General features: G+C 51.2%; 1 protein-coding gene across 4 annotated transcripts; it reads right to left on the bottom strand.

Moving 5' to 3' along the window:
* Nucleotides 1-276: 276 nt before the first annotated feature.
* On the bottom strand, nt 277-25,788 carry LOC125432461 (CACN subunit beta associated regulatory protein). 4 transcript variants are annotated; one of them, XM_048495991.1, is made up of 10 exons: nt 25,575-25,788; nt 21,494-21,573; nt 16,932-17,077; nt 16,025-16,086; nt 13,463-13,628; nt 12,385-12,562; nt 8,773-8,910; nt 7,891-8,098; nt 5,899-6,082; nt 277-2,217 (listed from the first exon to the last, which is right to left on the bottom strand). In XM_048495991.1, the coding sequence occupies exons 2-10, from the start codon at nt 21,539-21,541 to the stop codon at nt 1,107-1,109; spliced, it is 2,241 nt and encodes a 746-aa protein (XP_048351948.1). In that variant the 5' UTR covers nt 21,542-21,573; nt 25,575-25,788; the 3' UTR covers nt 277-1,106. The 4 variants fall into 4 exon arrangements, with proteins under 4 accessions (XP_048351948.1, XP_048351951.1, XP_048351952.1 ...); XM_048495994.1 differs by lacking the exon at nt 25,575-25,788 and adding an exon at nt 23,732-23,776; XM_048495995.1 differs by lacking the exon at nt 25,575-25,788 and adding an exon at nt 22,063-22,081.
* Nucleotides 25,789-27,783: the final 1,995 nt, after the last annotated feature.

Here is a 27,783-nt window from a genome sequence, read left to right as displayed (position 1 = left end):
TTCATTTTCATGGTTTCTTCCCTTCCTAGTTGAAGTTGTCCATGTTCATTGTTACTCCCAGGCTACAGACTTCTTTGTGACTCACATACCAGGCTACTCTATTCAGAGGGCCTCACCTTTTGACCTCACAGTATATATACTCCACTTGCTTTCCATTCCTACTATCAGATCCTCTGAAGATGCCAGCCACAGATGCAGGCGAAACGTCAGGAGAGAATGCTGCTAGGACATGGCCATACAACCCGGAAACCACACAGCACCCCAGTGATTCCGGCCGTGAAAGCCTTCGACAATACATTGGGCTGCTTTAGTTGGTCCCAGCTGGAAGGGGCCCTTCTACAGTCTCCCACCCCCCACAAGGATGGCCAGCCAGAGGGCAGCAAAGGCATGGTTATTGCTTGCAAAAAACCAGAGAGAGAGAGAGAGAAAGAGAGTGAGGGTAAAGGGGGTCTTGACATCTGCTACAACCAGCTTTTACGTCATGAGGTAAACATTGGGGCCTCCGCTAGGTTTTCGGGGTCTTCTTTATTATTACTAAGAAAAAGTCCCTTAAAACTTAACTTCCCGGCTGTGCAACGGACGCGCCTGCTTTGGCAAACCCACAGCAGAGGGGAGAACTGATGGGGCTGAGGACCCCCCCCTCTCGGGCGCTAACAAGAAGGGAGCAGAGGCCTCAGCCCCCCGAAGCAGATTCCTGCCCTCCTCCCCTGACCTTCATTCACAGAAGATAAACCTGGCCTTCCCACAGGTTCCTCATGCTCTTGGGTAGCACCGGCTGTAGGTGGAGTCTATCCCGCCAGGACCTCCCACCTGGAGGGGACCATCGTTAGTGGACCCCTTGGGGACTTCCAACAAGACGGCCTAGCGGCCTAGACCTTCAACCACACGGGGTGTGTCCTCATCGGATACGAGCTACCTAGAACATGGTGGAATCAGGACCTACCGTAGGGACGCTATGGCTCGCTGTCAGCTGAGGTAACCCCCTACGCTCGCGCCCCTGCCGTGCCCAGCGCCCTGGCTGAGTGGCAAGTTCTACATTAGCCCCGCCAGCCCGAAACAAGAGAGATATCTACCTTGCCCGTCCTGAGCTGTGTGCAGCGCCCCACCTACTCGGGGCTGTGATCGGGGGAGGTGTTGGCCACGACCACCACGCACTCCGGACTCTCTCTCTGTTTTTTGAAGTGCCCATAAAGCCTGTGCTCCAGCCCCCCTGCAATCTTGTCCATCAGCTCGGTGCCGAGGTCACCTAACCCCGGGCACTCGCCACCTCCGAGGCAGTCGCGGCCGTAAGGGTCAGGGGTCGCCTTGGTCTCCTCCGGAGGTTCTTCCTCAATGACCTGGATTTTGTCGCTGGCTTCTGGGACGGGCGACGCGACCTCCTCGTCGCCGGTGCTGACAATGCGGGGCAGGGTGCTGTGGTATCGCCCGTCCAGGGGGTAGTTGACGCTGTCGCCGCGGCGCAGTGGCGTACGGTGCCTCTCCAGGGCTGGCGGGTAACGGACTCCAGGATCGCTGTACTGCTTGGTTCGCTGCCACTGTTTACGCAGGTGGGTCCGGGAGCGGTGCTTCGCCCGCAAGGGCGACTCGTCGAACTGAGGGTCGTGACGGACAAATGCATTGAAGAGCGCGTCGGTCTTTTCGTCTATGCTGTAATCTCGGCGGGGCAAAGACTCACGCGTGGGGAACATCTGCCCATAGGGGGCCCATACTAGCGGGCTGTGTGGGGTCAATCCTCCGGCTGCGCCTCTCTCCTCCTCTTCCTGCTCCTGTCCTTCAAAGCTCTCAAAGATGGTCGCTTTGCGGCCAGCGCTGGTAAAGCAGTGACGTTTCTCCGAGGCGGTCTGATCCTCGCCCGCACGACCGCTGTTGGGGGCTTCGATCGAGGCGTAGCCGCTGTCCATCTGCAGCAACTTGCGTGTCCCGGCCTCCGACTCCACGCTGTCCTGTTTGGGCTTCCCCCACGGCTTGTCGTCTGGTCCTTCAGCCTCGTCCACCAGGGAGGAAGGGAAGCTGGGCAGACCACCCCCAGAGGAGGAGGAGACACTGTCCCCACCATCGCTGCGTACAGAGTCCCGGTCGTTCCCCTGCTCGGACGAAGCATACATCTCTAGCGACGCTCGGAGGCTCCAGATATCATGGTAAAGCGGGGTGGTGGGTGGCTGATCCAATGGTGGGGGCTCAGGAGAGGGGGGGCCAATTGACTCTGATGGTTCTAACCTATAGCCAGAATATACAGATACAGTTTGCCTTAAACACACCAGCTCAGAGCCTGGGTTCCATGCACAGTACAAAACACACTCGGGGCACTTTCACATAAGAACACAAGAACTAGCCTGCTGGATCAGACCAGAGTCCATCTAGTCCAGCACTCTGCTACTCGCAGTGGCCCACCAGGTGCCTTTGGGAGCTCACCTGCAGGATGGGAAAGCAATGGCCTTCTGCTGCTGCTGCTCCCAAGCACCTGGTCTGCTAAGGCCTTTGCAATCTGAGATCAAGGAGGATCAAGATTGGTAGCCACAGATCGACTTCTCCTCCATAAATCTGTCCAAGCTCCTTTTAAAGCTATCCAGGTTAGTGGCCATCACCACCTCCTGTGGCAGCATATTCCAAACACCAATCACACGTTGCGTGAAGAAGTGTTTCCTTTTATTAGTCCTAATTCTTCCCCCCAGCATTTTCAATGAATGCCCCCTGGTTCTAGGGGGCATGCAGAATAATGCACTTTCAATCCACTTTCACCATTGTCTGCTATTTCGCTCAGTAAAATCCAGCTGCAAAGTGCGTCGAAAGTGGATGGAAAGTGCATTATTCTGCATGTGTGAAAGTGCCCCATGAGAGTCAAACAGAAGCGAAGCGTGGCTGGTTCATCCATGTGCGGTCAGCCTGCAGTTTTGACTTATTTGCAAATGGGCTCCCAACAACCCACAGGGAGAACGATCACATCACTACCACACATCATTAAATCCATTTCCTTGGAATTTGTGTCAGTAACCATTGCACCTTTTTTGTGGTGCTAAACACACCCCAATTTTTCTTTTGCAGGGGGGACATCCTTGAAGACTGTTTGGTTCAGGACCTGACTGACTTACAGTCTCACCTTGTCCCAGCCAAGAAGAATTGTGCTTTGAACATCCCCTTTCCCCGAAAAACCTTGCTTGGTTCAATCTAACTCTCATTCAGAAAGAGATTGTTTTTTCAAGAGGGATTCCTTACCCCACAGGTGTCAAACTCACGGCCCTCCAGATGTTATAGGGAGCAGCAGTGGCGTAGGAGGTTAAGAGCTCATGTATCTAATCTGGAGGAACCGGGTTTGATTCCCAGCTCTGCCGCCTGAGCTGTGGAGGCTTATCTGGGGAATTCAGATTAGCCTGTGCACTCCCACACACGCCAGCTGGGGGACCTTGGGCTAGTCACAGCTTCTCGGAGCTCTCTCAGCCCCACCTACCTCACAGGGTGTTTGTTGTGAGGGGGGAAGGGCAAGGAGATTGTAAGCCCCTTTGAGTCTCCTGCAGGAGAGAAAGGGGGGATATAAATCCAAACGCTTCTTCTTCTTATAGACTACAGTTCCCATCATCCTCTGCCGGCATGAGCAATTAGCTGTGCTGGCAGGGGATGATGGGAACTGTAGTCCCTAACATCTGGAGGGCCGCGAGTTTGACACCTATGCCTTACCCCATCAGCAATCTCTTTGTTTGATTCCCCCGTCCAAACACTCTGACGGAAAACACGTTACTTGTGGAAGACTATCATTTGTGTCCTCCAGATTCCAGGGCAGGATTGCCTGCCCTGTTAAACAGGCAGATATTTTTTTCATCAGTCTTTCTACACCCCTTTGCATCATCATGTAGACCAGAGGTCTTCAAACTATGGCCCTCCAGATGTTCAGGAACTACAATTCCCATCAGCCTCTGCCAGCATAGCCAAGTAGCAGGGCTGATGGGAATTGTAGTTCCAGAACATCTGGAGGGCCGTAGTTTGAAGACCCCTGATGTAGACCCACAGCAAACACAGACACCCACCGGGAAGCAAAACCCTGCTGCTTGCAAGCAGATGTCAATGCTTCCTCCTGCTACAGAGTGGTCGGGCGAAGATTCCACGCTCTGGAAAGGTGATTCTTTGGTGGTCAGCACTGGCTATCCTACCCTGATAAACGTTTCTTTGGGGGAGGCGGGAGAAAATGCACATATGTTCCCATGATGCAAAGTTCACATCCCAGAAGCTGGAAAGCTGGGCCGTAAGGGCTTAGAAGGCACGGGGAAATGCAAAGCCACAGGAATGTATTTTGTCACTCTGCACAGGTATGTCGCCTCCAGTGGTGGGATCCAAAAATTTTAGTAACAGGTTCCCATGGTGGTGGGATTCAAACAGTGGCGTAGCGCCAATGGGGCTGGGCGGGGCACGACGTGGGCGTGGCCGGGCATTCCGGGGGCGGGGCATTAATAATTTCTCTGTTACTGTAAAAAACTCTTACTGTAAAAAAAAGTTCCTAATTTCCAGCTGGTATCTTTCTGTCCATAATTTAAACTCATTATAGCAAGTCCTATTGTCTACTGCCAACAGAAACAACTACTTCTCCTCTAATTGACTGCCTGTCAAATACTTAATACTTTCAAATACTTCATTTTGTTTCTAGACATCAAAAGAAGGATACTTTCCTCGAACAAGGAACTTTACCATATTACTAAAACATGTTTTTAAAACAGCCCAACAGGGAGAATTATCCCGTTTTCTACCTTCGCTAACCAGCCCCATAGGAAACAACAGGACTTGATGATTTTTGGACCGAATGGAATTTCTAACGGAAAAGCAGACCCAATTAGTAACCCCCTCTCGGCACACACAAATAATTAGTAACCCACTCTCGGGAACTGGTGAGAACCTGCTGGATCCCACCTCTGGTTGCCTCCCCTCTTCCCTCCATAGGAACAAGTTGACTGTCCAGTGGCATGAGCCAACTGCTTCAGAGCCATCTTAGTTCCAAAAAGTAGCAACAGGTGACATTAAACCCAGCCTCAGAGATCCCACCAAATGCTTCCACCAGCCGCAGTGTGAACCCAGTATGGGCATAACCGATAGGCCTGTTAATTTAGTTCAGTTTATTCGATTTATACCCCACAATTTCCCAGCAAAGCTAGGCTCAGGACAGCTTACAACACAACCCCACCGTTGTTTTGATGCTCCGGTTTGGCAGAGAACCGACCCTGAAGCACTCTGCACATGCTTCCAGGCGCTAAAAGCATCAAGGGCTCCATAAAGCAGGATCGGTTCTTTCATCCTCCCCCTCCAATCAGGGCCAAGAATGATCCCAAGGTTAGCTGAGTCAGAGAGTAACTGTGTCGGCCCTACAGTACAATTTTTGTCATGTATTTTATGACAACATACATGCTTTTATCATGTATTAGGGAAATGTCGTGAACTGCCCTGAGCTGGTTGAAGAAGGGTGGCATACAAGACAAATAAATTGAGTTCACCCTTATGGCGCTTTTGAGGTCAACCAGGTTTTCAAGGAACCTGCTTTTGTGAGTCAAAGCTGGAACTTTTAACTCTTGCATGTTTGTACTCCCAAGAACCTTGTCGATCTCTAAAGTGCTTCTGGACTAATGCAGGAGAGAGCAGACGCTGCCCCCCGAAGCCGTCCTCATCACACATAATTCACTCCCCCTCCCACACTAAAGCAGGTCTTACATTTTTCATTAACCTCCATTAGGTAAATCAAATATTTAATTCTTGCTTCCCCATCCACCCCTCTGTTCCTCCCAGCGATTCTTCTCGACATCTGTCCGGAAGATTTGCCCACCGCTCGCATGCAACAACAGACGAATCAACGCGGCATTCGGTCTCCGTTCCCCGCCACCCGAATTCGGCCGGCCCGTTTCCCCCTTATCTACAGAAAAATACCTGCCGAGAGAGAGGGTGGGGCTGGCCGGGGCTGGCAAGAACGGCCCGGCCACGGGTCGAAATGCCACGTCATCCGTCCGGGCAATGTATTGGATGATGTCCGTCTGGTGGGGGTCTCGATCCTCCTGGTCCATGCTTTCGCTAGCTGCCCTCTGACGCTGGAACTGGTGGCGTTTGGGGGACCCTGGACCAGAGACAGCAAAGGGGATCTTCCAAGGCGGCTGCTCCCAACCCCCTTTGAAAAGGGGAGTGGTTCACAAAACTGCTCGGGCTGATCTCCCACCCCCTAAACCCACAAATTGTCTTTCCCACTCGTGTTCTGCCAACCCATTCCCATAAAGCCCTAGAAGGCAAGGTTATCAATAATAATGAGCATTAAAACGGCACTTCTATCCATCTTAGTTGGGCATTTCATCCCTGCAGAGAAGATCGAGGCAGCCTATACTGTTCTCACGTCCTTCCTGAAAGGTAAAAAATCTGGCAGGGTAAACATCGTAGCTCTCGGAAGGGGGTGGGGGAAGAACCCATTTCACAAGGCTGTTGTGAAGATAAAACGGAGGGACCGAAATCAGAGAGTGGAAGCCATCAGATACGGGTAGAACGGGGGTCTGCAACTTGCTGCTCTCCGGATGTTCGTGGACTACAATTCCCATCAGCCCCTGCCAGCATGGCCAAATGGCAGGGCTGATGGGAATTAAGAACATAAGAACAAGCCAGCTGGATCAGACCAGAGTCCATCTAGTCCAGCTCTCTGCTACTTGCAGTGGCCCACCAGGTGCCTTTGGGAGCTCACATGCAGGATGTGAAAGCAATGGCCTGCTGCTGCTGCTGCTCCTGAGCACCTGGTCTGTTAAGGCTTTTGCAATCTCAGATCAAAGAGGATCAAGATTGGTAGCCATAAATCGACTTCTCCATAAATCTGTCCAAGCCCCTTTTAAAGCTATCCAGGTTAGTGGCCATCACCACCTCCTGTGGCAGCATATTCCAAACACCAATCACACGTTGCGTGAAGAAGTGTTTCCTTTTATTAGTCCCAGTTCTTCCCCCCCGCATTTTCAATGAATACCCCCTGGTTCTAGTATTGTGAGAAAGAGAGAAAAATTTCTCTCTGTCAACATTTTCTACCCCATGCATAATTTTATAGACTTCAATCATATCCCCCCTCAGCCGTCTCCTCTCCAAACTAGAGTCCCAAACGCTGCAGCCTTTCCTCATAGGGAAGGTGCTCCCACAGTCCCCTCAATCCATCTTTGTTGTGTTCCTTCTCTGCACTTTTCTATCTCCCTCAATATCGCTTTTTGAGATCACGTGACCAGAGACGCTGGACACAGTTACTCCAAGTGCGGTCACACCGCACCTGCTTTATATAAGGGCATGACAGTCTTTGCAGTTTTATTGATACCTCAATTCCTTTCCTAATGATCCCCAGCATAGAGTTTGCCTTTTTCACAGCTGCCAGGCATTGAGTTGACATTCCCATGGAACTATCAACTAAGACGCCCAAATCCCTTTCCTGGTCTGTCAGACTGATAGCACTGACCCCTTTGTAGCGTGTATGTGAAGTTTGGATTTTTTGCCCCTATGTGCATCACTTTACATTTAGCTACATTGAACTGCATTTGCCATTTCTTAGCCCACTCATTTAATTTATCAAGGTCCGCTTGGAGCTCTTCGCAATCCTTTGTGGTTCTCACCACCCTACATAATTTGGTATCATCTGCAAACTTGGCCACCACGCTACCCACCCCTACTTCCAGGTCATTTATGAATAGGTTAAAGAGCACTGGTCCCAAAACGGATCCTTGGGGGACACCACTCCCTACATCTCTCCATTGTGAGAACTTCCCATTTACACCCAATTGTAGTCCATGGACATCTGGAGAGCCGCAGGTTGCAGACCCCTGGGGTAGAACGAAGGGAAAGGCAGGACAAACCAGCAGGCAGTTTTCTCTGGGGTCAATTCATTTGCCGCCACCCCCACAGAGAGCCCACCTCGTGTATCCAGACTTGAGGCCCTCTGGCTGGTTTCCAGCTTCCACTTCTTGATCCTGAAGTAAGGGCTTGCCCCCTCCAAGCTGGCATGGCGGCGTAAGCGGGTAAAGAAGTGCAACACGGTGCCCTGTGCGGGGGTGGGAGCAGGCTCCCTGGGTGCGGCGCTGCCTGCTCTGGTTCCCTTCGGACTCCTGGCCGCGCTGTCGGACTGAGAGCAAAGGAGACGGAAGAAAGGAATTGATGCTCAGAGAGACGCTCAGTGCCGGAGCTAGAGTGAAAACAATACGCTCCTCTGCCACACACACATAAGAACATAAGAACTAGCCTGCTGGATCAGACCAGAGTCCATCTAGTCCAGCACTCTGCTACTCGCAGTGGCCCACCAGGTGCCTTTGGGAGCTCACCTGCAGGAGGTGAAAGCAGTGGCCTTCTGCTGCTGCTCCCGAGCACCTGGTCTGCTAAGGCCTTTGCAATCTCAGATCAAGGAGGATCAAGGTTGGTAGCCATAGATCGACTTCTCCTCCATCAATCTGTCCAAGCCCCTTTTGAAACTATGCAGGTTATTGGCCATCACCACCTCCTGTGGCAGCATATTCCAAACACCAATCACACGTTGCATGAAGAAGTGTTTCCTTTTATTAGTCCTAATTCTTTCCCCCAGCATTTTCAATGTAGGCCCCCTGGTTCTAGTATTCTGGTATTTCATGGTCTCCCATCTAAGAACTAACCAGGGCCGACCCTACTTAGCTTCTGGGATCTGATGAGACTGGGGTAGCCTGGGCCATGTTGGTCGGGGCACCTCGTGCCTTAGGGGCTGGGAATGGAGCCCACCCCCCAGACCTTGTGAGGGGAGGCAATTTGCTGCCCTCTGAAGTCACTTACCAAAGCCCCCTCCCCAGAATCTGAGGAAATGGACGGGCTGGCCTCCACGATGGAGTTGTAGGTGTCCCCTGGCAACGCAGAGCTGGGGCACATGGCGTGGCTGGTTAGAGCCGTCTGAGGCAGAGTGGCCCCTCTTGGCTGTGGAAGAAAAACAAGGCGGGAGGGTGAGAGAGGATACACGAGGAGGAGGGTGTAAGGAGATAGGATACATGAGGAGGAGCAGCAGTGGTGTAGTGGTTAAGAGCAGGTGCATTCTAATCTGGAGTAACCGGGTTTGATTCTCCGCTCTGCCACCTGACCTCTGGAGGCTTCTCTGGGGAATTCAAATTAGCTTGTGCACTCCCACACACGCCAGCTGGGTGACCTTGGGCTAGTCACAGTTCTTCAGAGCTCTCTCAGCCCCACCTACCTCACAGGGTGTTTGTTATGGGGGGGGGGGAAGGGCAAGGAGTTTGTAAGCCCCTTTGAGTCTCCTATAGGGGACAAAGGGGGGATATAAATCCAAACTACTCCTCCTCTTCCTCTTCTTCCTCCTCCTTCTTCTTAAGGGTTGGCTGGACTGGGTTCGAGGCACGCCTCAAGGAGCCCCATCCGAAGGGAAGGCGGCTAGGTGGAGTGCCGTGACCAAGCTGCTCTGCCTCTCCTTCAGAGGCTTCCCAGCAGCGTGGGGAGGCTTTTAAACAAAATGCCTCCCCATCACCGAGAAGCCTCTGCCAAGAAGCCACCGTAAGATGGCGTACATCCGAATAACTGCTCCCACACACAAACGTCGGCTCCTCCCCCATCCCTCTCCATTATGCTGGCAGCGGCAGCTGGGGTGCTGGGACGCTGGTGGCATGTCTAGTGCCACATTCCAGTGCCAGGGAGTTCCACGGCAGCTGCACTCCAGGAGGATCACACCTGCGGAGGGCGAATTTGCCAGCATGGCTGTACATCTCTCCCATGGGTGGATTCTCTCTCTCTCTCTCTCTCTCTCTCACACACACACACACACACTCACACACACACACCCGAATGGGGTTCAAAGTTTCACAGAAGTCTTTTAGCAATACAAAGACTTCTGTGAAATCTGAGCACTGGCACACTTGGATAACAATTTGTTTCTCTTATGACTCTTCTTCTTGTTAAGGGTTGGCTGGACTGGGTTCGAGGCACGCCTTGAGAAGTTATTAAAAATACTTCTGCACCTCACAAAGCCTTCGGTCAGGACAAAAAGCTCCATCACACGCAAACACTCACAGAACTCGTAAAGGGGAAGATTCACGGCACAGTTAATTTTAACGAAAGTGTGACCTTCTGCTGAGCTCTTCGCCACGATTAAGACTGCTGTGAAGTACAAACACTTGCACGCTTTAACATAAATACGCCTTGTACCATCACTGTTATTAATCATCATGATAGTGATGTGTAAAAGGCTTTTTTGTTGGGTTTGAAAGCACTGGGGTTTCCTTCAGTTCTTTGTTGTGTCTTTGACGGAAATCTTCTGTAATGCTAGTGTAACCCCCATGCCCAGAATGGGTTGGCCCAGAATGGGTTGACCCAGTAAGGGGTGGAGACTCAGAGCAGCAGAAAGGCTGAAAGAGCTCTTTGCAGAAGACAAGGCTACCAGACTCGGACCTTGATCTCTATAAGCCCTTAACACCTTGTTAAGGTAATTGCAATATTGTTGGGAACTACTGGGAAGGTAGTTGTTTTTTTTTTTGCTATGTTGTAAATGTTGGAGTTTATTGTTTCAGGGTTTTCTTTTGTGGTTGTAATGGGTGAGAGTTCTCCTGGAGACCTTCATCATGTTGCAACCTGTTCATCAAGCTCTTGGAGTCTTCAGGAGCCAGCCAACTTGCAAAGAAGAATTTGGACTTGGCAATATCAGTAGACTGTAAATAGAAGGACTTGAAATGCAACCTGAACAGGACCTTGAATTGTAATGTTAAATGTTGATGTTTAATGTTATTTGTAAAGAGAAGTAAACTGTTTTGTTTAAATTTGGTTCTTTGCAACTCCTTCCAAGTACTGCCCCACAGAACCCACAAGCTGAGGTTACACTAGCACAATCTAAGTGGCTGGAAGATAAAAAATCAGGAGGATGAGGATTAATCTGCCTGGTGCCACACTGCCTGTTATTTAGCACAACTTTTTAAAAAACCAGATATATTCCTGGAAGCCCAGCAGGGCCAAGTGATTCTCTGTCATCTAGTTCACACAACTACCTTGCAAGGTAGGCTAGTCAAACAGAGAGCCACCAAGTGAGCTTTGTGGCTGGTGGAGATTTGAAACCAGGTCTCTAGGGTCTTAGCTTTTGAGGGTCGCTAATTCCAGGTATTGGGAAATTCCTGGAGATGTTTTGGGGGGGAGGAGCCATGGGGGGGGCACAGTTTGGAGGAAAGGAGTGTTGTGCCATAGACAGCACGCTCCAAAGTTGCCATTTCTTCCAGCAGACGTGGCCTCTGTTGTCTGGAGATCAGTTGTAATTCTGGGAGATCTCCAGACACCACCTGGAGGTTGGCAGGCTGTCAGACTAGCCCCCAGCAGGCCTCTTAGTGATTCTGGGTCCCTGGGCAAAATTCCAAGGATGGAGCCTTTGAATTACTCAGGCAGCATGGAGTGGGGGAGCAGATGCAGGGCGACTGGGACCACCCCACAGATGACCCCCCCTGTGCAGGGATCTGAGCAGTGCGGAGGTGGGGTAGGGCAGGGGTCTGCCATGCTGGCAGGGGCTGATGGGAAGTGTAGTCCAAGAACATCTGGAGAGCCGCAGGTTGCAGACCCCTGGGGTAGGAGGAGCAGCTGCAGGGGATCAATAAGCCCTCCGGGGGGTTGGGCGGTATATAAAACCCATGAATGAATGAATGAATGAATGAATGAATGAATGAATGAATGAATGAATGAATGAATGAATGAATGAATGAATGAATGAATGAATGAATGGTGAGTCTGCAGCAGCGGAGGCTTCAGGGGCGTCCAGTGTGGACTGCCCCTGCCCCAGGCAGCTGCCCCAAAGTGACCTGTGGCTAAGACCGTCCCATGTTACAGCACACTGCCATTTACAGAGTAACCCCCGGCAAAACTAAATGAGCCTCCCCTCCCCAAGGGCTACACAGCCTTGATGCAGGAGGAGGAGGAAGAAGAGGAAGAGGAAGCAGAAGAAGAGGAGTAGTAGTTTGGATTTATATCCCCCCTTTCTCTCCTGTAAGGAGACTCAAAGGGGCTTACAATCTCCTTGCCCTTCCCCCCTCACAACAAACACCCTGTGAGGTAGGTGGGGCTGAGAGAGCTCAGAAGAACTGGTCACCCAAGGTCACCCAGCTGACATGTGTGGGAGTGTACAGGCCAATCTGAATTCCCCAGATAAGCCTCCACGGCTTAGGCGGCAGAGCTGGGAATCAAACCCGGTTCCTCCAGATTAGAATGCACCTGCTCTTAACCTCCTATGCCACTGCTGCTGTGAAGTTCAGAAGAAGGCGGAGGCGCTACAGAGAGAGGAAAGGGGAAGGATCAGGGCCCGGCTTCAGTCCTGCCGCCACCTCTCGAAACTCTGCCGGAGGCTGACCCCACCCCAACCCCTGGCCCGGGGTCCCCCTTGCTTCCTGGGCCCCAGTGGGGATGCAGGCTCACCTGGAAGATGGCAAGGCTGGGCTTGGTTGGGGGGCGGCGAGGCGTCATGGCAATGTTGTTCTCGTTGGATTCGCACTCGTGGATGGTGACGATTTTGAGGGCAGCTGAAGGGGGCAGGGGCAGGTGGCTGAGGCGGGCATTCTTGAGGTGGTGGAAGTCCCCCTCGGTCAACGTGTACCTGCCCAGGAAGACAGACGTGAGGCACCGAAGGAAGCTGTTTGCAGATCTATCTTGGCCCGTGAATTAACCAAATTCAGAACTCCCCCCACTTCAAAGACTCCCCTAAAAGCCATCTGTTGTCCCTTCGCTGATAAGAGAAAAGCACTCTGCACGTGCTCAGGAGGTCTTGTTACAACTTGACCCCTTTCAAAGCAGATCATTTCAGGCAAGTCCTACAACCCGAGCCATTTGGGACTGATAGGCAGCTCGGGGCATTCTCCCCAGCCAAGAACTCGCACCTCATTCCCAAGAAATGCCCTCGCAGAAGGTCCGAGATTCAAATCCTGCCATTTCACAGTGTTGGCGAACCTATGGCACGGGTGCCAGAGGTGGCACTCAGAGCCCTCTCTGTGGGCACTCATGCACAGAGTTCATCATGTGGGAGGGAGGTGGAAAATCACCCCCCCACACACACACACACACATCTAGGCTGGCCTGGACATGATCCTTTACCTGGGAGTAAGCTCGGTTGCTGGCAATGCGGCTTGCTTCTGAGTAAACCCTCCTAGGATCGTGATTCACCCATTTGAAGCGTTGCACGGTTGCTTCACCAAGCTTGCTCCTGAGTAACGCGTGCCTCGGAGCCAACCGTTTTTCCTAAACTAAAACCTCAGTATTCAGGTTAAAATGCCATGTTGGCACTTTGCGATATATAAGTGGGTCGTGGGTTGCAATTTGGGCACTCGGTCTCAAAAAGGTTCGCCATCACTGTCTTCAAAGATCTCAGGTATTTGATAGTGGGGAAGACCCTGCCCTGGAAAGCTGCCCCTTTGCCTCTGCCCATTTCGGCTCCTTCATCTGCCAACAGGCACCGTTTCTTGCCTTCCGTCAGAACTCCGCTGCCCTCCCATTGGCTCACCTCCTGCCCTTCTCCTGGGTCTTCTTGCTCTGCTCAAAAAGGGCCGCTTCGTTGAAGGAGACCCGCCGCCCGGTGGCACTTCCCGAGGACAGGAAGCGCTCGCTTTCCCCATCCCGATAGCTGGAGCTTGACATACAGTCGGGGTCTTCTACCTTAATGGTGATGTCTAGAAAGGAGAGGTAAAATCAGTGGTGGGATCCAAAAATTTTAGTAACAGGTTCCCATGGTGGTGGGATTCAAACTGTGGCGTAGCACCAATGGGGCTGGGCGGGGCATGACGGGGGTGTGGCTGGGCATTCCTGGGCGGGGCTGTGGCAAGGACACAGCCGCTGCGCCGGTCCTTGGGCGGGAAACGAATGCACGCAGGCACAGGCTGCCACGCACGCCGGTGCGCCTCCTGCTAGACTGCTTCAAGTTCTGCGCGCTACTGCTGAGAGGAGGGGCGTTACTAAGGCAAAAATCACATGGCAAAATCACCAATTAGTAACCCCCTCTCGGCACACACAAATAATTAGAAACCTACTCTCGGGAACCTGTGAGAACCTGCTGGATCCCACCTCTGGTAAAATGAAGCCAAGAGAAGGTGGGGTGGGGGCAGAGATTATTGGCAACCCAAGGCAAACATTTTTTTTTAATCTGAAGTTTCATCTCTGCTACTCTCTGCTACTTTCTCGCCATCTTTACCCCTCCTGCGTCGTTCTCTCCCCCGGTCCCTTCTAAACTTAAAAGTCACCATAATCCACAGATACTGTGTAAGCTCAAGTGATATAGAAAAGCTGCGTCAGGCACCACGTTGGGAAGGACCACGTTTGAACTCTCACCCTCCTGTGGCCCACTGCCTTAAGTCCCTTCCGCACATGCAGAATAATGCACTTTCAATCCACTTACGCAGTCGTTTGCAAGTGGATTTTGCTATTCCGCACAGTACAATCCGGCTGCAAAGTGCATTGAAAGTGGATTGAAAGTGCATTATTCTGCATGTGCGGAAGGGGCCAATCCCTCTGCATTACTTGAGACTTGAGGGTAGGGAGTCAATCAGCTGTAGGGAATGCCTCCTATTCCCGTGTTCCAGCTGATCCCCAGTATCGGCTGATGTTCGGGCAGCAGGGCAGCTGTGGGGGGGTCAACTCTAGAGTAGTCAGGAAGCCCCCAACCACCCAGCAGTGCACAAGGGAGTTTTGCCCAGATCAATGCAACACACACACACACACACACACCCATGCCACCTGCCAACCCATCTACCCAAAGACTGGCACTCCTTGTGAACTCAGAGTCACAGTGGGCAAGCAGATCAAAGCCAAAGCAACAAGAAACATTTCTGTAAGGGGTACTCAGTAAATACAACAAGAGCCAGCATGGTGTGGTGGTAAAGAGCGGAGGACTAATGTGGAGAACCAGGTTCAATTCCCCATATGATTCCTTCCATATGAGTGGTAGACTCTTAGCTGGCGAACTGCATTTGTTTCTGCATTCCTCCACATGAAGCCTGCTGGGTAACCTTGGGCCAGTCACAGTTCTCTCAGGACTCTCTCAGACCCACCAACCACACAATGTGTATGCCGTGGGGAAGGGAAGGGAAAGGAGTTTGTAAGCCCCTTTGGGTCTCCTTACAGGAGAGAAAGGCAGGGTGTACATCCAAACTCTTCTTCCTATATTGCTATCAGAGTATGATATGATTATCTGGAGTGCCAAAGGTTCACCACCACTGACCTAGCAAGATGTCAGAATGCAGGCTCATGAGATTGCTGTGCATTCATCTCTTAAAGCCACAGATGCTCCTTCTATTATCCAGGTTTTTTAAACCACTATTTTAAGATTTCAGATTTTGTTTCTGCAAACGTGGGGCTTCCTTTTGGTTTGTAGGGAAGTCCCTGCCTTGCTGAGTACCACTGTGTGGATCTTTTGATCCGCACACTTGGACAATGTATGTTTTGCATCCTTGTGATACTTACTGAGTAGGGGTCACATGTCCCTGGGCGCACACCAGCTGGTCACATGGGAAGGCCAGAGAATCGCCACCCACAGCCCTCCCGGAAGGAGCAGCCTGGTGGGGCCGGGTCGAGGGGCGGCCCACAGCAGGCTCCCACCAGCTAAGTGGGGTGCGGGGTGGCTTGAAGCAGGTGTTGCCCCAGGCGCCATTTCCCCCACCCACCCCTACGCCTCTGGCTTTAACAATAGTTTCAGAAAGGTAGCCATATTGATCTGCAGTAGAAGAGCTAGATTCTTGTCTAGGGGCACCTTAAAGACTAGCTGGATTGTGGGGGGAGGGTGGATATATGTTTTTGAGAGCCAAATCTTTGTATCTAACAAACAGAGCATTATTGACTCCTGAAATTTCATATCCCGAAAATGTGGTTGGTCCCCATGGTGCTATTACACTCAAATCTAACCTTAACTATGCCTTCAGATTCTTCTGGAGGACACACCAGCTAAGCATCTTCTTGGGAAGGCAAGCAGGCAAGAGGAGAGGCAGGGAAGAAAACTGTTTCCATGGCGATGCGTCCTAGCAACCGAGTCCCTAGCGCCAAGCCTCCCATCGAAAGGATGGAGCGCACATCTTACCTTGAGCTGGCTGCGAGTCATCCAGGTAGGTCGTGTTTGTTTTCTCCGGATCATCGTTGGCTCTGGAGGTGGGGAGTGCAGAACAGGTTAAAAAGATGTTGTGCAGGTGTGCTAAAGTGAGTTTGGGGGCAGTGCCTGGGGCAGCTGAGCCACTCTCTAGAAATATATTCGGAGGGTTGCCATCTGTGGCCCTGCCAAACAGATTCCAGGATTTGGGGCACCCCCTGCTAGGTGTTGGATCACACCCCTCAACTGCTTCGTAGCTTCAAGAGAAACAGCAAAAATTGGGGTAAAGGGGTTTAAAAACAAAAGGTGCTTTTAAAGGAGTGAGACACATTCACAAAGTGGTTGGAAGGGAGTGAGACACATTCAAAAAGGTTAGCACCAGTTAGGACAGCAAAATGGAACCTCCACGTTCCGACACAGTCTACCTCTGAGTCTCAGTTGAAACAGCCAAGGGGGAGTTGGGCTGCTGTGTCTTGCTCTCAGGCTGAGCTCAGCAGGGGGAGGGTGCTACGGAGAGGCCACGCCCAGCAGATGTTCCTCTCAAACTGCCAGAAGAATCCTGCCACCCACCCAAACCTAGCCAGGAAGAAGCGGGGAGCAGCAAAATTCTCCTTGGGGCAGCTGCTGCTGCCCCCAACCACAGTCACTGGCACGCCACAGCCTGCGTCCACCCCATAGTTGGATGATGTTCATGGACTACAAATCCCATCAGCCCCTGCCAGCATGGCCAATTGGCCAGGGGCTGATGGGATTTGTAGTCCATGAACATCTGGAGAGCGGCAGGTGGCAGACCTCTGATCCAGATGGAACTCATCCATCTTCCTCACCAATCGTTCCGTCTCACCATCCCAAAACCCATCTACCTGCAGAGAGAGGTACCGGGCGGCTAACCCTCCGTTACCTGGAGCGCCGACGATCTGTCTCGCAGCAGCTCCGGCAGATGATCAGGATGCCAAAGAGAAGGACCAGGGTGCCCCCGATAAAGATGGACAGCAGTACCAGAAGAAGCACATACCCATCCTGGGACGTCACCTCACTGGGCACTGTCTGTAGAGGGCGAGAAAGGCGGAGAAGAAGAAGAAGAAGAAGAGTTTGTATTTATATCTCCCCTTTTTCTCTTGTAAGGAGACTCAAAGTCTTTCCCTTCCCCCCTCACAACAAACACTCTGTGAGCTGGATGGGGCTGAGGCCCCTTCCACACATGCAAAATAATGCGTTTTCAAACCACTTTCACAACTGTTTGAAAATGGATTTTGCCATTCCGCACACCTTCAAAGAGCACTGAAAGCAGTGCATTATTCTGCATGTGCGGGATGAGCCTGAGAGAGCTCCGAAGAACTGTGACTAGCCCAAGATCACCCAGCTGGTGTGTGTTGGCGTACACAGGCTAATCTTGAACCAGGCACATTTACCTCCCGTCATGGAAAGGGAGAGTATGCCAACTTGGGGGTAGGTTACTCTCCTATCCCAAGCCCGAAGAATATTTTACAAATGTTCCAAGATGTCCCAGAAGTCCAACCCAACATCAGTGGATGACAAAAACTTGTTTATCGCCAGGGTTTTTACGAGTAGGCTAGGAAGAAAATTGTTCAGACCCATCTTCTGGGCCTGTGCGGCAAAAGCTATGAATCCGGTCCACTTTGATCCCAGGTTGATTAGAATTAACCCCAAACGAGCCTTTATTTGACATGGTTTGGAGAAGCTAGTCAATGCCGACATGAACGCCTACCAGCATCTATGGAAAGCAGAAGTCCTAGGAAAGAGATCTTGGGGTTGCAGTGGACCGCTCAATGACAGTGTCGGCTCAGTGGGTGGCAGCAGCAAAAAAGGGCAAACTCCTCGCTAGAGAAAGGGATGGAAAGTCAAACAGGCCAACGCTGGGCAGTGCCCTCGCGTAGCTCTCCGGTGTAGCCACAGCTGGAACAATCGGCGCCATTCTGATCACCCCATTTCCAAAAAGACCCCAATGAGCTTGAAAAGGTACAGGAAAGGGGCGACCCAAATGGTGCAACTTGACAGAAGCATACAGAATGACGCAAGGACAGAGAAAGAAGAAGTTCGTCCCTGTCCCGTGATAGTCGGTTCCTAATGTAGTTGATGGGTAGCAGAGTCAAGACGGACAGAAAGGAATACTTCTTATAATTAACAATCTGTAACTTGCAGGACTCACAATCACTGCATGCAGTGATGGGTCTAGATGGGGACTAAATGGGGACTTTAGCAATGATTATTAGCCATGGTTGGATGACCCTCCAAGTTCAGAGCCAGTCTACCTCTGAGCACCAGATGACTGCATTTCAAACAGCACAAGAAAGCCGTTTCCTTCATGCCTGGCTTGTAGGCTCCCAGGAAATGCCCAGAAACTACAAATGGGAAGGTTTTGGATCATCTGGATCTCAGTCAGTATTGTCATCAGCTAAAACCACAACTCAGAACAGTCACAAATGCTATTCAACAAGGCACAAGTCTGTGATCCATAGAAATTATTCCAGCATCTGGGACTGAGGAATATCGCATCCTTATTTGGAATTTAAAAAACGTTAAAAGTCCCTTTTCACACCAACAAGGGGGTTTTTTTTGGCTAGATTATCCAAGGCTCAAAATTATCAGCCTTCAGAGAAGTGCCTCCCCCTGCATGCCTGCTAAAAGCCACTGATCTGATCGGGTTGGGATTAGTACAGAGCAGGGACTCAGGCAGAGATGCAATAGGTACTTCCTCTGAGGGCAGGGACGTCTGCGTGCTTTCTGCAAGCCCAGGAATGGCTGAACGAACCAACTGCTGTGGCATTGCGTATTTCCCTCACCCAGTCAAAGAGGCAGAAGCCGAGCAGAGAACCCCATTGATACCAGAGGCAGCTGCTGCTACTGTACATAAATTCTCTGGGCTCCCAGCAGCCATATCGGAGGGAGGGAGGGAGGGAGGGAGGGAGGGAGGGAGGGAGGGAGGGAGGGAGGGAGGAAGGAAGGAAGGAAGGAAGGAAGGAAGGAAGGAAGGAAGGAAGGAAGGAAGGAAGGAAGGAAGGAAGGAAGGAAGGAAGGAAGGAAGGAAGGAAGGAAGGAAGGAAGGATTGATTAATGCCAGAATCAACATGGCCGTAGTTGAAAAGGGATCCCCAAGTACAGCCCACTTTGGGAATCCCCAATCCAAACACTGGCACAAAAGCCGCCATTAGCCAAATAAGGACTGCCAACAGCTTCTCTTGACAGCGATTCTCTTTCTCTCCCAAGTAACCTGATTGTCTGGAATCCAACCGAAGAAGCCATGGGGCAAAACACTGCCTGTTGGACATCTTGCTTTGTGTGCTTTGCAGCAAAACTTAAGTTTTGCAGGCTGCAGGGGAGGGTTGGGAAATGGGGAGCTCCCTAACTCTGAGAGAGGCTGCGTCAGTGACCTACATCTGTTGTCGCCCCGCCTTGAGAGTACCGGCACAACTCCCTCCACCACCACCCCAAAAATAGCGTATTGCATAATTTAGGATTTCAGCTTTCCAAGGCATAGGTCTGGGTTTTCATTCATAAAACTGAGCACTTCAGGTTCAGAGAGGGAGAAAGGTGGGGTGGAACTGACCACACGGCCTCCATCCAATCCCGGCTGAACAGGAGACAGTTACTAGGCAATGAATCTGCCTTTAGCAGGAAGGGGGAGTGAATTAATGAGGATTATTCTTTGCCTCTCGCCCGCCTGAACCCCATAAGAGAGACTTTCCCCATCCACATTATGCTCCAAATCTTTAATTTCATGCCTCTCTCACGTTTCCCCCCTCCCCAACCAAAGAATTTAAGGCACCCAAGAACAAGAATCTACAAAATCCAAAACATTTTAAAGGAGGGGGAATGAAAACATCTTTTTGAGAGTTTGAAACCGAAATCCTTTTGGGGAGGAAATTAAAAACCAACAAACCTAGGCCCAATCACACGACTCAGCTCCATTTAAATTCCATATTCAGGTAGCAAAGCCAAAAATCTCAGCCTCTCCTCCCACGGGTAGGCTGTCCCCTCATGGCTCACTCTGTCTGCCCTCCCCACCAATCGTCAGATCAAAAACGCTGAACCAGGGGGCATTAATTGAAAATGCTGGGGGGAAGAATTAGGACTAATAAAAGGAAACACTTCTTCACGCAACGTGTGATTGGTGTTTGGAATATGCTGCCACAGGAGGTGGTGATGGCCACTAACCTGGATAGCTTTAAAAAGGGCTTGGACAGATTTATGGAGGAGAAGTCAATCTCTACCAATCTTGATCCTCCTTGATCTCAGATTGCAAAGGCCTTAGCAGACCAGGTGCTCGGGAGCAGCAGCAGCAGCAGAAGGCCATTGCTTTCACATTCTGCATGTGAGCTCCCAAAGGCACCTGGTGGGCCACTGCGAGGAGCAGAGTGCTGGACTAGATGGACTCTGGTCTGATCCAGCTGGCTTGTTCTTATGTTCTTATGTTCTTATGTTCAGAAGAGATACAGTCCCAGCTATCGTAGTAAACATTCACTTATTTAGAAAACTTTTTAAAAGAAAGATTCTTTAGGAAAGGTGTGATGAACCCCAAAAGGTATTCATAACGCATTACGTCTATCCTGCTTCCCTCCAAGGAGGATGCGCCGTTCTCCTCTTCTCTATTTCATCTTCACTACAACCCTGCAAGGTAGACTAAGGGGAAAGATCAGTGAAGTCTAAGGCTGCTCTGTGGGCTTTGGGGCCAACCAGGGATTTTAACCCAGTCTTCCCTGCAGTACTTCAACCTCATGAACTCCATGCCGGCGGAGGATTTGAAGCACAAGACAACCCTTCTGGCTACCAGCTTACTAAAGGATCACCAGCACGCTGCATGTTACGTTACCCTGTTGTAAAACGTCTACATGCAGCAGGCATGCAAAATGTCTACATGCACCAATTAAACTCTGTGTATGCTCAGTCATCATTTGCTCTTTATTATTATTATTATTATTTTTTTTTTAAAAAAAATCTCCCCACCATCACAATAACCCTGGTTATGGAAAAATAACCTCATAGGCCCATTTCCCTCCCCCAGTACAGATCCTCAAATCAGGGGAGGGGAAATCTGTCCCTACAAATTAACGTGCATCGGAAGCAGGGAAATCTCTTTTGCCTCCTAACATCTTTCACCTGTCATCTAGGGGGGAAGGATTAGTCAGTCCCCAGAGCGCACACGGATACCAGAAGGGGTCCCGGAAAGAACGGCCGCCCTTCCTGGGACGGGGTGGGGATGCCCAAGACGGTCAGGACCCGACCTCGCCCGCCCAGAGCCAAGAGGTCAGGGTTCTGTGTGCGGCAGGGATTGGCTCGCCCTGGCAGGCTCAGCCGCCCACCCCACCGGTCCTCCCCGTTTCCCCCCCCCCCCACCAGCCTTTGACAACTGGAATGAAATCAGGAGCAAGGAAAGCTCGGCGGAGACAGACCTCAGAACACCCTCCCCCCCCCCCCCCCCCCCCCCCCCACGACCTCACTCACCGTCACCCCTTCAGTCGCGTTCTCCCATGGATTCAAATCATTGCTCATTGTCTGCCGCTGCCTGGATGGTCGTCCTCCTCCTAGCAGCCGGGCACGGAAGGAAAAGAAGGAGAAATCAGATCTCGGAAAGGAGGAGGAGGAGGTGAGGAAATGGCCGAAGCCGCCTCTGCCCAGCTCTCGAGCCTGCCTTAAATCAGGGCTTCGAGAGCATCCTCAGTGCACATAGCATCCTCGGCTGCATCCTCTCCCTGGCATGCAGGAGGATGGAGGGGGGTGGGTGGGTGAGAAAAGGGGGTCGGGGCGGCCAGAGAGGGTCTGGCATCCTCCTCCACCTCGGCCTCCTCTGGGCAGCTTGCCTTAAGTCAGATGGCTCGGCTCATCCTGGCAGGCCCCGCAGCCTCGTCTCCGGCCCCAGAGAAGGTGTCTCGCCTTCCCCATTGGCTCGCTCGCTGCCGCCCACCCAGCCAGCCACCCCACATGTTCAAGGGGGGGGATAAGAGTGAGTGAGAGAGAGAGAGATGGCAAGGGGAAATAAATAAATAAAAGCCACTAGCAACCTGGAAACTCACATTAGGGTGACTCACAGCCCTCCTGAAAGGAGAGGGATGGAGCAGGAGGCAACAGCCACAGACCGGCCTTGCACTGGGGGACCAAGAAGGCTCGGTGTCCTCTGGCCTACATACAGGGGCCGCCTGGAAAGGCTTGGGGGGTTCCCTGAGAGGGGGGGGATCTTAGCCCTCTTAAGGGCCACCCCCACAGGTGCAGGCTCCAGAGGGTGTCATGCTCCTCCCACGACACACACACACACACCCCAATTCGGAAAACACACCACTGCGTTCACATACGAGAATCCCTCCATGCCAGGAACGTCAGGTAGCTAAATAATTTGTAAGGACACCAAGCTAGTGCATGGTGGGCCAAAGTCGGGCTCGGTAAGTCGCCAGGAAATCAAACAGCCTCTGAGCAGGTGCAAAGTGCAGGGCCCGCCTTGCCACCCAGTCATGCAAAAAAGGGCTGGGGATAAAGGGAATTTAAGGTGGCCGGGTAAGGCTGCCGATCTGGGCTAATGGCTTCCTAAAAATAAACCAAAGGAAGGGGGAAATGAAGAAAGGGGGAAAGGAGCGGAGAACAGAGGCTCAGCTTGCAGATGCTCAAGAAGTACAGAATTGGCACCCCAGAAGGTGCCTGAAGGTGTGGTTTTGCTAACATCGCAGGATTTGAACACAGAGCAAGATAAGGGCAGACTGCAGATAGGGGAGCATGACAACAGTTTTTGCAAGGCTGCCCAAAAGCAAAAACCAGTGATTCAGGGCTAAGTATTTTCCCCTTGCCAGGCGCCTGATGTTTTCTACTTGCAGGGAGTTTTAACATTTAACACCCAGTCCCCAGCTAGCAGCCTGATGTCCTCCCTGGGGCCTCATCTTGTGTTAGCCATGGACCAGACAGAAGACCTGTGACTTGACCCCTATGGAAGGGTCCAACAGAAATGGCTGTCTGTGCTGTCCTGGGAAAGGGCAAGGAAATGTAGCGATCCCCTGTTCAAGGGGCATGGAGCCCAAACCTCTCCCTCCCCGTCAGACCTCAGCCCGGCCACAAGATCCTTATGCAGACTGCTGGGCCCCAGCTGTGAATGGGTAGGGGGCTGGAGTTCGCCAAAGGGAAGATACTCTGCACATGCCCAGAGATAACATTGCCCCTTCAGTGAGGCATGGCGTACAACAGGGGTGTCCAACTCTAGTGCTTCAGATGTTCACGGACTGCAATTCCCATCAGCCAATTGGCCATGCCAGCAGGGACTGATGGGAACTGTAGTCCATGAACATCTGCAGCACCAGAGTTGGACGCCCCCCGGCTTATAAGAACCTTTGCTTCCATCTATGCTACAAAGACCTGGTTGCTTGGTTGGGGGTTTTTTTCAGGGTAGCCTCGTGGAGTCAAAGGTAGCCCCAGGACAACTTCCTGCCATCAGACCCACAACAGGCGGGGATATGAATGGGAGGCCTGTTTCCTCCATAGCATCATGGAAGAATTACATCTCCAGGGTGATGCACAAACAAAGATTAAACAGGTTGTTGTTATTATCGTTCCTTAACATGCAATAGGAAGTTGGTCTCTAAGGCCGCCCCTGGGACTCTAGAGAGTTGTCTGGATCTTGGCGGGGGGGGGGGGGGGCAGGGAGGCAGGAGGAGCAGTAGAGTCTAGGAGACGCCGATCTTCTTAGGTCTTATCTGGATCTACCTTGTCCAGTTTTGTCCTCTGGCCGCAGACGGGTCTAGGAAACTCCAGCACAGGTCACAACAGAGACTGTCGTTCCCGGCCCCAGGATCTGGTAGACTGCCTCTAAACACAGAGGCTCCCTTTGCAGGTATTCTCACAGCCCCTCACGATTTAAGCTTCGGAGAATCTGTGTCAAATGTCAGAAGGGCCCTGTTCAAACTGCCTGCCCCGCCCCTCCGTAAGCATTCCACCTAGTCCAGCACCTGGTGTCCATCAGCCAGACATCATCATCATCATCATCATCATTATTATTATTAATTTAACTTAATATACCGCCCCATCCCGAAGGGGCTGTGGGCGGTGTACAACATAAAACACCATACATAAAACATCATAATATATTAGCTAGAGAGGTAGACTACTCCTGTACATGAAGGCTCTGTTGAGGTGTTTCAAGTTTTTTTTTAAAGGATCCCGACAAATGTGTTAAGTCTAACTAAGGTCAGGGTTAGAGAATTGGGGGGTGGGGGTGGTAGGAGGGTTGGAGAGAAGAGAAAAAGAAGAGCAGGGGAGAGAGAAATTCTGCCAGGGTTTGTGCTCCTAGCTTGTTTTTTTTACCCTGAACTGAAGCACTTTGCATCAATAAGAGATTTTTTTTAAAATGACTGATGACAAGAGATAGATGAGGAAGGTACAGGAAGAACCCAGACCAGAGGGCAGCTCTCTTCTCCCCCTCTGGAGCACCTCTGCCCATTTCCCTGCTTTGCAACAGGCGTGTGCGAGCCATGCAACCGGTTCGCGCCCCACCCTCTTTCCCATGCAAGCAACAAGATCTATTAAAAAAAATAATAAAATGAAATTTTTTGGGCTTGGCCGGCTGAGAACAGCTCCTCTTTCACGAAGGGAGACGATCTGGTTTCTGCAGGATCCGGTGCGGGGGGGGGGGGGGATGCGGGGGAGGGGGAAGGAGGAATTCCCCCTCCAGGGACAGGCAGGATCAGACCCAAGGTTTGCAAAAAAACAACAACACCACATCGGGCAGAAAATGCTGAGTCCAGGGCTCCGTCTCCGGAGACCCTCGACGTGGCACGCAGATTGACGCGTCTGGCTACTGCCCAGGTTCCAGATGGGCGCTGTTTAAAATGAGAATAATTCAGGATGGTGAGGATAGATGGCCAGGTATATTCCGAAGTGGGGGGGGGGGGGAGCATTTGCATTAAACCCCTCGTTCCGCCAAAGTCCCAGATAGAGGGGGGGGAAAACTCGATTGCATGGCTACACAGGGAGAGAAGCCCAGCTGGGAAGAACTGAAACCTCTATAGGAAAGCGGGGGTCCCCCAATCCCCCCCAACAGCCCAAAGCCCACCGCTTTAGCAAATGTACACACACAGGCACACATCGTTCCCCCTCCACCCACCACAAATTCAGCCGCGGATTCAACCCCCCCCCCCCCACGCCCTCTTGGCAGCTGCGCCCACTAGGGACCACCGCCCTGGGCTGCCCCTTTTATCTCCCTTGCTCGTGTTCCAAGCGGGAAGCAAAGGCTTCCGGATGGAATAAAACCGACCGGGGGTGTGGAGAGGGAAGGAGACGGATGGATCGGAAATTCAACCGGGAGAGAGACCACTGAGGGAGACCAGATCTCCCCCCCCCCCCCCCCCACTTCGCGAGAGCTGCTTTCCCAAAGGTCGAGAAAAAAGCGAAGGCTCCTAAAAATATATATATTTAAAGCGGCAGATGATCTGCATGGGAATTGGGGAGCGGGGAAGCCCTGTTGCAAAAGACCTGCTGCAAGGGAAATAAATGGAGACTGACTCCTGTTCCCAGCAAAAGAAGGAAGGAAGGTTTGCCTTCAAAGACTCACCTAGGTGGAGTTCACGCGCTCCATGGGAAAAGGAGAAGATAGATATTTAGATATTTAGATATATAGATATATATATTAAAAGGCAGGAGCTCCGGAGATCTTCGCTCTTTTTTAAAAAAAAAATGTGTTTTGGGGTGTCCCCTTCCGGCTCGCGGCACCTTAATTTTGATTTAAAAGAGCCGAGGATTTATGAATGAACTGGGGCCCCGCCCACCTCCGAGCGCGGCGGGAGACCACGTGACCGCAACCTCACACAACAAGCCCGGGCGGGGGCGGGTGCCATTCACAGCCGAGTCGGTCGCTTCTGATTGGAGGGGCCCGGGAGGAGGGGGGGTGAATGTTAATGAAGGGGAGGGGGCGGAGGGTTGGGGGTTATATAAAAAGAATAAAAATCATATTTATGCGTTTGGATCTGCGTGGGGAGAGCCACGTAAACTCTCTGGGGTACACGTGAGTTTGTGTGTGTGTGTTGTGTGCGATGCACATAGAGGAGATAGCAAAAGAATGATGAAGAAATGCACAGTTGCTTGTGGGGAAAGATAGCATGCGTGGCCCCTGAAAACCTGTATATGTGTTTTACGGTTATTGGAGCCTATATTGTTTATTTATAATTTGTATTTTATTTACGTGCTCCATCTGTTTTATATTATGTTGTACACTGCCCAGAGCCCTTTGGGGGTAGGGCGGTATATAAAATGAATGAATGAATGAATAATGTTCTTCACATACATCAGCATACAGGTTAGTACCTCTACTGGTATCAGGTCCCTTTTGTGCTATCGGCTGTTACACATTTTCTACTTGAGATCTAGCAATCTAATGTCAGGCACCCTAACTCGTCTAATCCCATTGTGTGTACCCTTTTCTCCACACAACTCTAAAAGAAGGTCAGAGATTTCCTCCAGCAGTAGTTCTCAACCTGGGGGTCAGGACCCCTTTGAGGGTCGAATGACCCTTTCACAGGGGTCGCCTAAGACTCTCTGCATCAGTGTTCTCCATCTGTAAAATGGGTCAATGTTAGGCTTGGGGGCAGTGGTGAGATCCAAAAATTTTAATAACAGGTTCCGATGGTGGTGGGATTCAAACAGTGGCGCCGCCGCACACACGCACCTCCAGTCCCTATTGGGCAGGGAGGTTGCTTTAGTAACCCCTTCTCGGCACTCAGAAAAAATTAGTAACCACTTCTAGAGAAGGGGTGAGAACTGGTTGGATCCCACCTCTGCCTGCATCTCTCCATTGTGAGGACTTCCCATTTATACCCACGCTTTGTTTCCTGTTCCTCAACTAGTTTTTAATCCATAGGACTTCCCCTCTTATTCCTTCATTGCTGAGTTTTCTCAATAGTCTCTGGTGAGGAACTTTGTCAAAAGCCTTTTGGAAATCCAAGTAGACAACGTCCACTCGTTCCCCCTTATCCACATGCCTGTTTACGCCCTCAAAGAACTCTAGTAAGTTTGTAAGACAGGACTTGCCTCTGCAAAAGCCATGCTGACTCTTCCTCAGCAGGTCTTGCTTTTCTACATGTTTATTAATTTTATCTTTAATGATAGATTCTACTAATTTACCAGGAACAGATGTCAAACTGACTGGCCTGTAATTTCCTGGGTCCCCCCTAGACCCTTTCTTAAAGATAATCCTCACAGTCATGCTCACTGGCCATTTGGTCTGGTTAGGACTTTCCATACTGTTCATTTGAGCTCATCATGGCAGGTAGGAAAGTCCTCCAAGGAGAGGTTCATGGACTTCTCTGCCCTTCTCTGCCCTCCTCTGCCATTGGGGGTGGAAGCCAGAGACAGAAATCCAGTATTCCTCCTTGTATGGGATTATGCCTTGGCTTTCTTACAGAATGCAAAGCAATTAAAGAGGCCCATGTTTGCCTGCTCTGTTGTTTTCCTCTGCTTCCAGGCCAACCCTTTTTATACTGGATGGAGTTTTCCTTGGCCTTCTTGAGCGAGCCCTTGTTTCCCAAAAGTGTTAGCTCTTTTTGGCTTCCACAGTTGTAAATTCTGGTATTTTACATGTGTTTAGGTGACACCATAAGAGAATTTCATTTTAGGTGTCCATGTCACCCTTCGGGGGTGTCCAGATTAGTTTTTCTTTCTTCCTGAGACAGAGCGAATGTGCATCATTCCAGTGCTCTAAGCGCTGCATTTTTCTTAAGGTGCCCCTTTGGAATCTGAGCCTCCTTTTGGAAGCTGGTGCTATCTCA

The sequence above is a fragment of the Sphaerodactylus townsendi genome, linkage group LG05 (assembly GCF_021028975.2).
Source record: "Sphaerodactylus townsendi isolate TG3544 linkage group LG05, MPM_Stown_v2.3, whole genome shotgun sequence".
Taxonomy (NCBI): Eukaryota; Metazoa; Chordata; class Lepidosauria; order Squamata; family Sphaerodactylidae; genus Sphaerodactylus; species Sphaerodactylus townsendi.
The sequence above is the reverse complement of the archived record's forward strand: the minus strand, read 5'-3'. Positions and strand labels throughout refer to the sequence as shown.

What these genes read in the sequence shown, in the direction of transcription:
- LOC125432461 (XM_048495991.1), bottom strand. Translation starts at nt 21,541, where the DNA reads ATGAGCAATGATTTGAATCCATGGGAGAACGCGACTGAAGGGGTGACG. An exon ending in ACGCGACTGAAGGGGTGACG is followed by an intron (nt 17,078 to 21,493) that starts GTGAGTGAGGTC and finishes CGCCCTCTACAG; the next exon opens with ACAGTGCCCAGTGAGGTGAC. An exon ending in TGACTCGCAGCCAGCTCAAG is followed by an intron (nt 13,629 to 16,024) that starts GTAAGATGTGCG and finishes TCTCCTTTCTAG; the next exon opens with ACATCACCATTAAGGTAGAA.